Source organism: Juglans regia, chromosome 9, assembly GCF_001411555.2.
Source record: "Juglans regia cultivar Chandler chromosome 9, Walnut 2.0, whole genome shotgun sequence".
Taxonomy (NCBI): Eukaryota; Viridiplantae; Streptophyta; class Magnoliopsida; order Fagales; family Juglandaceae; genus Juglans; species Juglans regia.
In genome coordinates, this window is record NC_049909.1 from 8,727,916 (window position 1) to 8,740,726 (window position 12,811).

The following is a 12,811-nucleotide window of genomic DNA, read 5'->3' on the forward strand; positions in this document are numbered from 1 at the left end:
ATAAAAATAAATGAATAATAAAGACTGGGTGAAGTAGAGTGGGGCAGTGGATTGCTTGTTCACTAAGTAACTATAAAATTGATGGTGACAACCTAATACTTTTCTATGCACAGATCTTTGACTAAGCCACGTCCACGTCACTGTCACTACAATCTATATGACTAATTTGCCCTTCTCCCTCTACAACCAAATTTACTAGAGTACCCTTTCACTGATAAAAGTATAGGTGGTGCCAAAAATAACAATTGTTTTTTTTTTTTTTGTTGAATTTTAGCATAAAATATTACATTGACTTTGACTCTTTAGAGAGAGAGAGAGATGGAGATTAGATTTCACACTAATTTGATTTGTAGAGAGTGCTTACTGCTTAGTCAAATGCTCAATAAATATTATATCACACTGTAATCTTCGTCGCTTTTGATCTTAAAATTCAGATAAATATTTTTTTTATTAATTGATTTCTTTTGAGATTATGATAATAATAGATGATATCATGATAGATTTGGACACAATCCCTTTCCTAATACAAAATGAAAGTCTCTGAATGCTTTTGCATTTTCTATCTATCAATTTAAGTGATAAATTTAATTTTTTTTAAATCTAAAATTAGGCAAATTGTATGAAAAATATTTTAACTATAAATAAATTATATAAAAATAAATTTATAAATTAACGTAATTTTATGCGATATATCATATTAGAAAATTATTTTTATTATAAAATAAATCTAATAAATTACATAAAATTATATTAATTTATAAATTTATTTTTATATCCTCTTGTCCGACAGTAACAGATCTCATATTGTATACGACGACACCAGCTTTCAGACAAGAATTGTATACCAGTGGCATGTATTGTAATTATATTTAAGACCAAACCTAGTAATATTTCCAACTTCCCACCTTCCATAACGCACAAAACTGCATTTCGAATGATTTGGTTCCGACGTATATAAATCGAAGTCCTTTTCTTCTTCTTCTTCACTGCAAACACGGGAAGAAAGAGCACTCTAAAAGCCATGAGCTTACGGCGCGGTTTTCCGTTGCTGTTTCAGCAATACACCGCGCTTCTGAAGAAGAACCTCCTGCTCTCATGGCGGAACAAGAGGGCGACCTTTCTTCAGCTTTTTTCCTCCTTCTTCTTCGTCTTTCTCATCTTCTGCATCCAGGAGGCCATCCAGGCTCGCTACTCCACCTCCACCTCCTATAAGAGTGTCCCCGATCCCAAACCCCTGTTCTCGCCTCCGATTCCGCCCTGTGAGGACAAGTTCTATACCAGGCTCCCTTGCTTTGACTTTCTGTGGAGCGGAAACGAGACCGCCGCGGCTCGGACCATTGTGGATCGCATCATGGCGAATAACCCTGGGAGGCCGATTCCTTCGACTAAGGTAGGTGTCTTTTTCACTTCTGGGAGAACAAAATGGAAAATGGATACTCGAAGAGAATTACGTATTCCAGAGTCTTAATATTGAGGTCCTTTGGACTTTATTTATATCTATTCGCTGTTTGGACGCAAAGAAAGCGAGCGAAAAATGGAAATAGGGTGCTCTGGTTGTTTCTTTTTCATACTTGGTGAATGTGAAAATTTTATTTGTTTTCTTCTCTCTATTGAATTCAACGCAAATAAGAAATTTCGCATTGACGAGCCAGTTGCCTGGTCCATAAAAAGAAAATTGGAAATGAAAGAATTTCAAGCCAGTTGACCAGCTAGTTTCAAATAGATACTTCCAAAATTGTGGAGATTTTTATCTTTGTTTGGTTGCTGAGAATCTACAACTACAAGAAAGGACAAAGCGAACGGAAAGTGGAATTATTTAATTCTATCCTTTTGCTTCAGTTGGATTGAAATTTGAGTTCTAGTTTGAAAATCTTGGAATTCTTCTCTATGTTTGCTCCTAAATGTAATAGATTGAAATCTTGCTTTTGGGTTTGTTGAGGAGGTCGACGAAAAATATGATGGACGATTCAGAACGAGGAACATCTTAATTAAATCCATTCTTAAATGGCGTCCTTTGTTAATACAGGTTCAATCATTTCGAACGCCAAATGACGTAGACGCATGGCTTGTTAATAATCCTATGAGGTGTCCAGGAGCTTTGCATTTTGTGCAAAGAAATGCTACAATAATTAGCTACGGCATACAGACTAATTCAACTCCAGCTGCAGTGCGAGGGAATTATGAAGATCCCACATTTAAATTTCAAATACCACTTCAAATTGCGGCAGAGCGTGAGATTGCGAGATTGCTGATTGGAGGTATTAAATTCTGGTCCCGGTCTGGAATTCTCTGGTCACAGGATTTAATGCTGTTAAATCTTCTCTGCATTTTCAGATCCAAACTTAAGCTGGGTTGTCGGGTTCAAGGAATTCGCGCACCCTGCAGTGGAAATTTTTTCTGCAGTGGCTACAGTAGGACCAACCTTTTTCCTTGCAGCCGCCATGTTCGCTTTTGTTTTTAATATCAGTTCTTTGATCACAGAGAAAGAGCTTAAACTTCGGCAGGTATTGACATTCTGTGGTCTGAACTCAAAATAGGATTATCATTTCCTTCTCTCTTCACTTTGCAGAATTATTCAATTATTCATTTTTTTCTTTATTTTTACACCGACAGGCAATGAGTATGATGGGTCTTTATGATTCTGCTTACTGGCTCTCGTGGCTCACGTGGGAGGGAATTCTTACGCTTCTCTCCTCAGTATTCTTAGTTCTCTTTGGGATGCTCTTTCAGTTTGATTTTTTCTTGAACAACAGTTTTGAAGTAGTGTTACTTGTGTTCTTTCTTTTCCAACTTAATATGGTAAAGAGCAAGTCCCATCTGTCACTGTTTTATGTTTTGCTTGTTAATTGTGATTTGGTTTTTAATTAAGAGTAACCCTTGATACGTTTTTCCAACTTTTGATGCTAGATTGGCTTTGCCTTCATGTTGTCAGCCTTCATTAGCAAATCCTCTTCATCCACAACAGTGGGTTTCTCCATATTTATTGTTGGCTTCATGACTCAGGCAAGATTCCATTGCCAAATCTGTGATAGGAGTTAATTAACCGTTCACTTGTATAATTTGTTTCCATTTATGTCGTTGCAGCTTGTTACAGTATTTGGATTTCCATACACTGACAGCTTCTCTACCACCTTAAGAGCTATCTGGTCGTTATTCCCTCCTAATCTTCTTGCTGCAGCTCTAAATCTGCTTGCTGAAGCAACTTCAACCCCTCAAGATGTTGGGATTACTTGGAGTAGACGTGCCAAGTGTGCACCAAACGATACAGAATGCGTAATAACGATTGTACGTGAAAACCTCAAGCTCCCAATTGTGACAATTAATACATCACTCTATACATTCTAGTGGGAAAAAAGCAATTCCGTTCTTTATATTGCACATTCATTTTTGTCACTCTACTTTAATCTATTCTGGATCATTTCCATCACAGTTATTTTGTATCTCTCATTCTCATGACAGGATGATATTTACAAATGGCTGGTTGCTACATTCTTACTATGGTTTGTATTGGCCATCTACTTCGATAACATAATCCCAAATGCATCTGGTGTGAGAAAATCTGTGTTTTACTTTCTAAACCCTGGGTATTGGACAGGGAGAGGTGGAAGCAAAGTGAGAGGTAATTCAGTTTGCTCTCCACTCTGTGCTCATGGGTTCTCCTCATTGCCTATAATTATGACTGATTCTTTTTCCCCCTCCCATCATAGAGGGTAGGATTTGTAGTTGCATTGGTTCAGTTCCACAGCAGGAGCATATTACTCCAGATGACGGAGATGTCCTTGAAGAGGAAAACAGAGTAAAACATCAAACACAGGAAGGTGTGGTTGATCCAGACGTTGCTGTTCAGATCCGTGGTCTTGTAAAGTCATATCCTGGGACTAGGCAGTTTGGTTGTTGTAAATGTCAGAAGACTCCATCATACCATGCTGTTAGGGTAAGGACCCTTTCCAACTTTAGTTCTGGCCAAGCTGAGGGCTAAAAGTAAGCTTTTTGTTAATGCATACACAATTGTGTAGCTGTTATGAGTTATGAGCATTTTATTTGTATCTTTGCCTAAATGTAAGAAGACTAGTGCAAGGACCTCTTCCAACTTTTTTTCCGGTTGAGTTGAAGCAATGAATGGAAGCTCTTTGTTCATGTGGTGATTATGTGTAGCATTCATACCTAGATTATTAGAATCAATCACTATGCTTGATTGTCGGCCAATGGAGTTTCGTGGCAAAATCTACTGAGTGGTGGCTCCTGCTATCCATCACGCTGGTTGTTATACATTGGTGTGTTGAGAGCCTTTATCCTCATCTAGACTGATGCTCCTTTATATCACTATCATTAAATTTTGTTTGACCAATTTCTTGGTTGCCATCAACCATCATTATAAAGCATGAGGTGACAATTATGATTCTATTTATGGTTCATATATATGTTTTGGTAGATTTGACACTGATTTGCAACTTGCCTTCAGGGCTTATGGGTGAACTTTGCAAGGAATCAGTTATTTTGTCTTCTTGGACCTAATGGGGCAGGGAAAACTACAACAATTAACTGTTTAACTGGCATTACGCCAGTGACAGGAGGAGATGGTGACTCTCTCTCTCTCTCTCTGTGTTTATTTTATGGAATTACTGTCAAGAAGAATATATCATCTATATCTGCCTTGTTAACAGCATTGATATATGGAAGTTCAGTCCGAAGCTCAGTTGGCATGTCAGACATTCGAAGAATTATAGGTGTTTGTCCCCAGGTAATCTCTAATTCTGTGGGTGTGGCTATGTGCATCCCTAAAGGTGTGATGTTTGCTGAATTGTTTCAGCAACATATAGCATAGTTCTTTTTATGGGCTATAGCAATGACTCAGAAGAGAAGTTGTATGCTAACCTTTTCTTGAATTTTGTATCTTTTTATAGTTTGATATCCTTTGGGATGCATTGTCTGGCCAAGAGCACCTCCACCTCTTTTCTTGTATTAAAGGCCTACCCCCAGCTTCTATAAGATCGGTAAGTATTATGCATGCAAAAGGGTGTTCCATCTGCTTTCGTACTTGTCATTAATTAAAGATTCAAAACAAACTTCACAATCCCCAACAGAGTATGCAATGGCATTCATATGTGATAATGTGAAGATGATAATCTATTGTTGATTCCCATGTCCATTCCTTAAGATAAACAATTCTGCTCAAATGCAGATTACTCAGAAGTCATTGGAAGAGGTGAGACTCACTGAGGCAGCCAAAATTAGAGCAGGGAGTTACAGTGGAGGAATGAAACGTCGCCTCAGTGTTGCAATAGCTCTCATTGGTGATCCAAAGTTAGTCATTTTGGATGAACCGGTAATACAGAAATGAATAAACATGCTCAGCTATTCATTTACACAATCTGTTTATGTGAAAAATTTCAATTTTTATCCTAATTGGCAGACAACTGGTATGGATCCAATAACAAGGAGGCATGTTTGGGACATAATAAATGATGCAAAGAAAGGGCGTGCCATTGTCCTAACAACACATTCAATGGAAGAAGCCGACATTTTGAGTGACCGCATAGGAATCATGGCCAAGGGTAGGCTTCGCTGCATTGGAACCTCAATCAGGTTAAAGTCACGGTTTGGCACTGGCTTCATTGCTAATGTTAGCTTCTTGGGAAGAACAAATGGACAAACTACCCCGATTCATGCTCTTTCCAATGGGGCTGCAGTTTCTACAATTCATCACGAGGCTGTGAAGGAATTCTTTAAAGATGTAAGTTAAATAAGTAAATTGATTGATCAAAACTTTTCTTTAACATGCAATAAGTTTGGTTGCTAACAAGGGGAATGTTTTGGCAGCAATTGGATGTAGTACCAAAAGAGGAGAATAAAGCCTTTTTGACTTTTGTGATTCCTCATGATAGAGAGAGGCTTTTAACGGTAAATATTTCTTTTGTTTGTTTTTTTTTACCCTGTATCTGGTATTAAAGCTGTCCTTTGTAGGAACCATGTTGCATTTTTCATTAATGCAGTATCAGAAGTTTGAACCTTAAGCCAGCGTATTATTAATTCTTTTTCCTAAGGCATTATTTGATGTTTGATTGTATTATTTGAAATGATACATATCACAAAGTCCAATTGGAGAAAGATTGCAACAGATTTAATTGCATGGTGTGATGTCGATTGATAAAATAATTCTGTAAAGCTCTCATTGCTAATTTTGCTGCCACAATATCTTCATCAATCTCAAAACTGATGAAGATTATGACATGGTTAGATCTGTTACAAAGTGAAATGTATAGGTCAAGAAGTAACAATCCCCCATGTTTTTATATTCATTGGATTACCCTCTTAACATGTGACTACTTATAGCTAGAAATGATTTTGTAGATTATGAGATGATTGTATATGAGATGATTGTACAAATCAATTTCATCTATAAATATAATGTCTTTATTTTTTCCTTTGCATTTTTTTCCAACTTTTGCTTATTACCTTTTTTCCTTGGTCCTGCTAATCCTGAACAGAAATTTTTCGAGGAGCTCGAAGATAGAAAAGAAGAATTTGGTATATCTGACATCCAACTGGGTCTTACAACTCTGGAAGAAGTTTTCTTGAATATAGCAAGGCAGGCAGAGCTAGAGAGTGCTGCAATTGAAGGGAGGTTGGAAACTCTTACTTTAACATCCGGAGCCCCAGTTCAGGTAGGATATATTCTTTTATTGTTTATATTGTTAAAAACCAGGTTACCTCAGGAGAAACAGTTTTTTATGAGTGTAGAAGTGCACTGATATCTTATCCTTGTACTATGATTGCACAGATACCTGTAGGAGCCAGGTTTGTGGGGATTCCAGGAACAGAATCTGAAGAGAATCCAAGAGGAATAATGGTGGAAGTGTACTGGGAGCAAGATGATTCTGGTGCCCTCTGCATTTCTGACCACTCAGCCGAGATTCCAGTCCCTCCTAATGTTCCAACAATGCCTTCAGCAACCACTTCTGAAAGAAATTTCTTAGGCCGGGCAGGAACAGTCCGTGGAGTTGTGATCAATCCCGATCTAATTGGTATTACAAATTAATATACTTGAGTTGTTGTATTTAACTATTTATAATGTTTTTGTGCATTTTTTTACAGTTAGTGAGCATTACCATTCAGTTAGATATATCTTGTATTTTACAGTTAGTGAGCATTACTATTCAGTTAGATATATCTTGTATTTTGAATACCTTAAAAAACTTCTACAGGTTTTGGCTTGAACTCATCCCATATTACAATTTTATGTATTCTTTATTTTTTATTTATGGCCTTAATTCGGCCTAATTGCTGTGAAGATTATATAATTCCCTGTTAAAATTTGGCAATCATCTAGTCTAATTCATACAACATCTACAATTCCTTGCCTTTAAATCAGAGTTTTGAATTTTGTTTTGGTAACTGAGATTTTTCAAACTAGAATGGCTATAGGAGCAGAAAATGTTAAGAGGGAGTAGTGCCTATGAGCTTAAATGCCAGCCATAATGTACCAATGGCCAAGGCGTTATGTATAGGAGGGGATGTAGGGATGGGAGACGGAATCGAAGCGTTAGGTATTATAATTTTTACAAACTTTTAAATGAGAACTGTTATAGCTACAAAAAAAATTCTACAAACTGACGTAGTTTCATGTGATTTAATAGATCTATTTTATGATAAAAGTAACTTTTCAATCTGATGAATATACGTTAGTTTATAAGATTACTTTTGTATAATCCATTTGTAGCTAAAGTATTCTCACCCTAACTTGAAGATAGCTCGGCTTGTAATTTATTTTTGAATGCTAAAGAAGGAATCGTTATCTGTTTGGTTTAAAGAAGATTTCATTGATTTTTTTCTTGAATCAATGCACCATGTGCAGGATTTTTACATTATCTTGATCTGCGGTTGATTGACCGGAATCGCAAAACCATCCCAGATGAATGCATTTCCACATTGTTTTAAACGAAGAATGTCAATAAGAGTTTATGGATGAACAGATTACAAAATATTAAACTAGTAGTAGATAGGTTTAATGATTCAAATACACTTCGGTTTCAGCAGTAACTGTGTAATACTAGACAGATAATCAAAGATTAAATCTCCCAATAAAACAAAAATAAATAAGAAAACATCGTCCACACCAGACTGAAACACTTTCACTTTTATCACTTTTTTATACAAATGAAAAGCCCTCACTTAAAAAACACTGAAGACAAAACCCAAGAGAATAAGAATGATAAATTCAGCAACTTTGTCGCAGAATGTCTAACTGACTCCGGTCAAGCCGATCTCTTCTATTGGGAGAGCAGCATCCTACAACAGAAGAGGATGGGAAGAATTATTAAAAACATTCACAACAGGACCTAACAACGTCAATGAAATGCATCTCAACATATTGAACATTCACCAGCAGTAAAAGACCGCTCATGCATTTAATTTTTTTCTTAATGATTAAGAAAATAACTATTAGTATATTTGTATTTTTTTTATTTTTTAAAAATGTTTGAATAAAAAAAGGTGCAATTTGCACCGAACGGCACAAAGAGCGGGCACCTGCAGGCGGCAGAATAGCACCACTCATACAATTAATAGTGTACAGATTGGAAGAAATCCAAAGAACACTCAAAACCTAGGAATCATAACTCACTCATTTCGAATAAACAGATATAGTTTTCAGCAATGATGAAAAAGTTCAAACTAAGAAAAAGCATGGTGAATAATAATACCATATTTTCTTTGTTCTCCTGGGGCATATTCTCAGCTGGCAAAGTGCTGACTCGAACTGTAAAAGGCAGCAAATCACAATCAGCATGTAAGTATGTCTTCATAGAATGAAAAGAAACGGTAAAAAAACACAACACAACTATGCATGCTTGCCTGCTTTAGCAGAAGATTTCTTTCCCTGTTTCATTTTGTCCTTTTCTTTATTGGATTCCAGCTTAGTTGGCTTCTCGGGTTTCTTTGGCAATTTACGATCCCCAGGCTCTGAAACAGACTTTGAATTGGCAGAATTCTTATTCAAAGATCCCCTAGTCCCGATTGTGCGACTCTTCTTCTGAATAGTATCCTGCTTGGCTGATTTGCTTACTTCCGAAGCTTGAGTAGCATCAGTGTTCAAAGACCTGGGCTTCAGTCTCCTATTTCCCGCAGTAGAAGAAGAGCTATGGACATCATCATCAGATGATCGAGTTCCCTCTTCAGGCACCTGAGAATAGGTTTCAGAGACCTGCAACTGCTCTGTGCTTTCTGAGATATTATACCTTTCAAATAATTCCTTCAAAGGCTCCCCATATTCACTGAGATTATTATATCGTTGAGCATACAACTTGAGCTCATCCCGCATTCGCTGAAGAGGCTGAGTTCAAAGTCATTTGCGAGGAAAAAAAAAACAAGAAACAGCTTAAAATCAAATCTTGCATAAACTTTAAAGAATACAAGGTGAATTAAGGTGCTGTCAGCTGTGTTTGTCCAATATCCACCCTGAATTGAGAGAACCGATGAGTATTTTTCTCTTCAAGTGGTTGAAGGAGGTGGCTTTGGGAAAAAAGAGAGAAGGTTGAAAGAATCAAAGGTCCATTTGTTATTAAAAATAATAAAATCGTTCCAAACCTATAGAATTTTATTAAGTGCCAAATTTATGAAATAAGCAAATACCTAAACTCCTTGGCATCCATAAAAAACAACTCGGAGAATAATATAGCATTCATTCATTTTGTTAGTACAAATGTTTGTATAGTCGATCCAGGTTTCTAAACATAAAATTAAACTGCTAACCATCACAATGTTCCAAAAAACAAAGCACTTAACATAAGAAAAACAGTAAGAAGTCAGCATAGAACTCTCAGCAAAATAAGAATCATAGAAGCATCAAACAGAGATAAAACAAGCAAATTTGCAATTCCCAAGGCTGAGACAGCAATCTTTATGTTCATTTTGTCAATATTCCTCCAATCGTAAGATCCTAAGAACTAAAAACTAGAAGGCTACTTTGTTTCGACTAAAATGGGAGACTGATTTTTGTACGTAGATTCTGCAACAATTATACTAAAACCTGCATCTAATTGTGCAATTTCAGAAGCAAGGAAGAGTGGGAAAGTAGGCAAATTGGTATACCTCGCATCCTGCCTCCAAGGCAAGTTTAAAAAAGCCAAGTGAAATTGAGTGCTTAGCGGCAGATTCAGAGAGCTTAATCTGAGATATCCAATACGATGCTGATGACAAAACACTGAACTTCTTCCGGCTTGTTGTTCTGGAAACATTGGAAACAGGCGTATCACTTTTCCCCTGACCAGTAGCAGAGCTTCTCACCCTAGCCTCTGAAATTGGAGTGATGTTTCCAGCCAGCTTTGGTGCAGGACGGACAGTCGACTTGGCAGGAATGGAGAGCCTTCTAGGTGGCTTAACAGACTTGTCCTTAATAGAGAGATCAAGAACGCCAACACTTTTACTCACACTTGCTGTAGAAATCCCTCTGAAAAATTTAAATACAAAAATCAGTCCGTTTTGACTCAAAGCTTTTGGTTTAGACAGCACTTACTGCTCATAAAATTTAACAATGGCACGAAAATAAATATCGGAAAAATTAGGATGTGAAAACGCATTATGTGCTTAGTACAATGAACATAGTTTAGTGAAACACATCATATACATCACCTAAAAAGATCTAAAATTACCCAGAGAAAGAAAAGGATTTAAAATCAAATTTGTATATTGCCTAGGAAAATTAAGAGTGCTCAGATAATCAAATCATCAAAAACCCATTACCAAGAAACATTGTGAACTACAAAAATGATAGATATTAGGGAAAAGAAAAAAGAGTGAAGATAAAAAGAAGAAAACGAACCGCTTAGATGCAGAAGGGTTCGGCAATTCGGCTACCGGAGATGTTTCGTCCTTGGATTTATTCCCCGACCGCAGCGCGTACCGCTGAAGCTTCTGTTTTGCTGATCCTGCTGCGTTCCATGAAGAGATCCCAAACCAAACATTAGCCATAATTAAAAGAAATCTTGAAAGACAAGGATTGAAACAGAGAAAGGAATGGAATCAAACGTAGAGAGTACCTGGGAGCGGAGTGTTGGTCTGGTCATTGGATAAATCCTCCATGGCTCTGCTTCTCTCACTTTCTCTCTGAATATCTCTTGATCTAACGTTTGTGTTGGTGTGTGATGTTAATGGAACCCAATAGAGTGGAATTTATAACGTAAAACTACCTTTTTCTTTGATTCTGTATCGGTTACCGAATTACACTTATGTATTACCCAATCAATGTCCTTTAGGGCGGGAAAGTCAAGAAACCACAAGCCAACCGCAGGGTCCCACAACCTCAAAACACAAGCGAGAGAGGGAAGCATTTGAATTTGAAATGCTGCAGAGCGTTGGTTGTCTTGTTCCCTGGGAATGGAGATGGGACCCACGCGGGTCCGGTTGAAGAGGCTCCTCTGATAGAAAAAAAAAAAAAAAAGTGTGTTTTGAATTTCGAAATTTCGAATCAGGCGGAGTTTGCCGTTGAAACTACCTGCCTTTACGGTGTGGTATGAGTATTATAAAAGAAAAATTGACTGCGTCATTTTATATTACATATGGAGCACTTTTATTGGATTAATTAAAATTAAAGGATAATCTTGATAAATATAAAAGAAATTTAATTTTTGACTATTCCATTCATATAAATCTTTACATTAAAATAATTATTTTTTTATTATATAATAATAAAATAATATAAGATGAATTTAGTTTTAGTTATTCACATTAAATCTCCACATTAGATTATATATTTATTCATTATATGGTAATGAATAACTACTAATTTTAAAAATATTTAATTTTTTTAATTATTAATTTGTTTAATTTTATCATATTTTACTATTCTACATATTATATGTTAATTAATAATCATTTTTTTATTAAATTAATATATCACTAAGTCAAATTAATATATGAATTGTGATAAAATATGTGATAGAAAGAAAGAGAGATAAATAATTAATAAAATATATTTGATGTATATACAGTAACTTTTAAATTTAGAAAAACTTTTGAAAGTCACTGTAGCTATATTTGGATTTGACTAATCTAATGTGATCATATTTTACTCTTTAATAGCTAAATACTCATTGGATTTAGTTTTTAACTAATTCAATGAGAGTGCTTACATTACATATAATTTTTTTAATTTTTAATTTTTTTTCTTATTAAATAGAAAAATTATTTTTATTAACCACTATTCACTGGCCCAAATCTCACACTTTATAAAAAATATCCTCATATCCTATGAAAAAAATTATAGATATGAATGTAGGAGTAAATAATAACTGATGAATAAAATTCCTCTACTAAATATATTGTGTATGAATGATAAATAAAAGAATAAATATGATGTATGAGATGATGAGTAACAAATCTCTTTTTATAACAGCAAAGAGAAAATTATTATCTTTACATCACATATTTGTTAAGAAAATATAAATAAAAAGAAAAAGAAAAAATCACATATGACGTAGGAATTGAATAGAATCTTTCTATAAAGAATTTAGACTTTGTTTGTTAAGTAAATTCATCTCAATTTATTATTATAATTTTTTTAAATCTCAATATAAAATGTAATAAACAATTCAATTTTTTTAAAATCTTAAAATAATAATAATATTAAAAAATAATATTTTAACAATATTTTATCATCTCAATTCAATTCAACTCAACTTAACTCAATTCAACATTCAAATATAATCTTAGTGTGAAGTCGGCACATGCCATGTGAGCATAATTTATTAAAAGAAAATTTGAAAATAATATAAGTTACAAAAATAAGAATTAAAAAGATAAAGTTAATATAAAA

At 35.2% G+C, this 12,811-nt stretch overlaps 2 protein-coding genes across 3 annotated transcripts; one reads left to right on the forward strand and one right to left on the reverse strand.

Annotated features, from left to right (window-relative positions):
• Positions 1 to 952: 952 nt before the first annotated feature.
• LOC108983805 (ABC transporter A family member 2-like) lies at positions 953 to 7,246 on the forward strand. Its single transcript, XM_018955573.1, has 16 exons — positions 953 to 1,390; positions 2,027 to 2,258; positions 2,335 to 2,504; positions 2,614 to 2,799; positions 2,908 to 3,003; positions 3,085 to 3,285; positions 3,460 to 3,619; positions 3,708 to 3,934; positions 4,463 to 4,580; positions 4,665 to 4,741; positions 4,905 to 4,994; positions 5,183 to 5,326; positions 5,414 to 5,734; positions 5,821 to 5,901; positions 6,489 to 6,665; positions 6,782 to 7,246. Exons 1-16 carry the CDS (start codon positions 1,022 to 1,024, stop codon positions 7,037 to 7,039), a joined length of 2,907 nt encoding a protein of 968 aa, XP_018811118.1. The 5' UTR covers positions 953 to 1,021; the 3' UTR covers positions 7,040 to 7,246.
• A 728-nt stretch (positions 7,247 to 7,974) lies between these two features.
• Positions 7,975 to 11,202, reverse strand: LOC108983804. 2 transcript variants are annotated; one of them, XM_018955571.2, is made up of 6 exons: positions 11,037 to 11,202; positions 10,820 to 10,925; positions 10,090 to 10,447; positions 8,854 to 9,331; positions 8,703 to 8,758; positions 7,975 to 8,289 (listed from the first exon to the last, which is right to left on the reverse strand). In XM_018955571.2, exons 1-6 carry the CDS (start codon positions 11,077 to 11,079, stop codon positions 8,242 to 8,244), a joined length of 1,089 nt encoding a protein of 362 aa, XP_018811116.1. In that variant the 5' UTR covers positions 11,080 to 11,202; the 3' UTR covers positions 7,975 to 8,241. The 2 variants fall into 2 exon arrangements, with proteins under 2 accessions (XP_018811116.1, XP_018811115.1); XM_018955570.2 differs by having other exon boundaries at positions 10,820 to 10,928; positions 11,037 to 11,201.
• Positions 11,203 to 12,811: the final 1,609 nt, after the last annotated feature.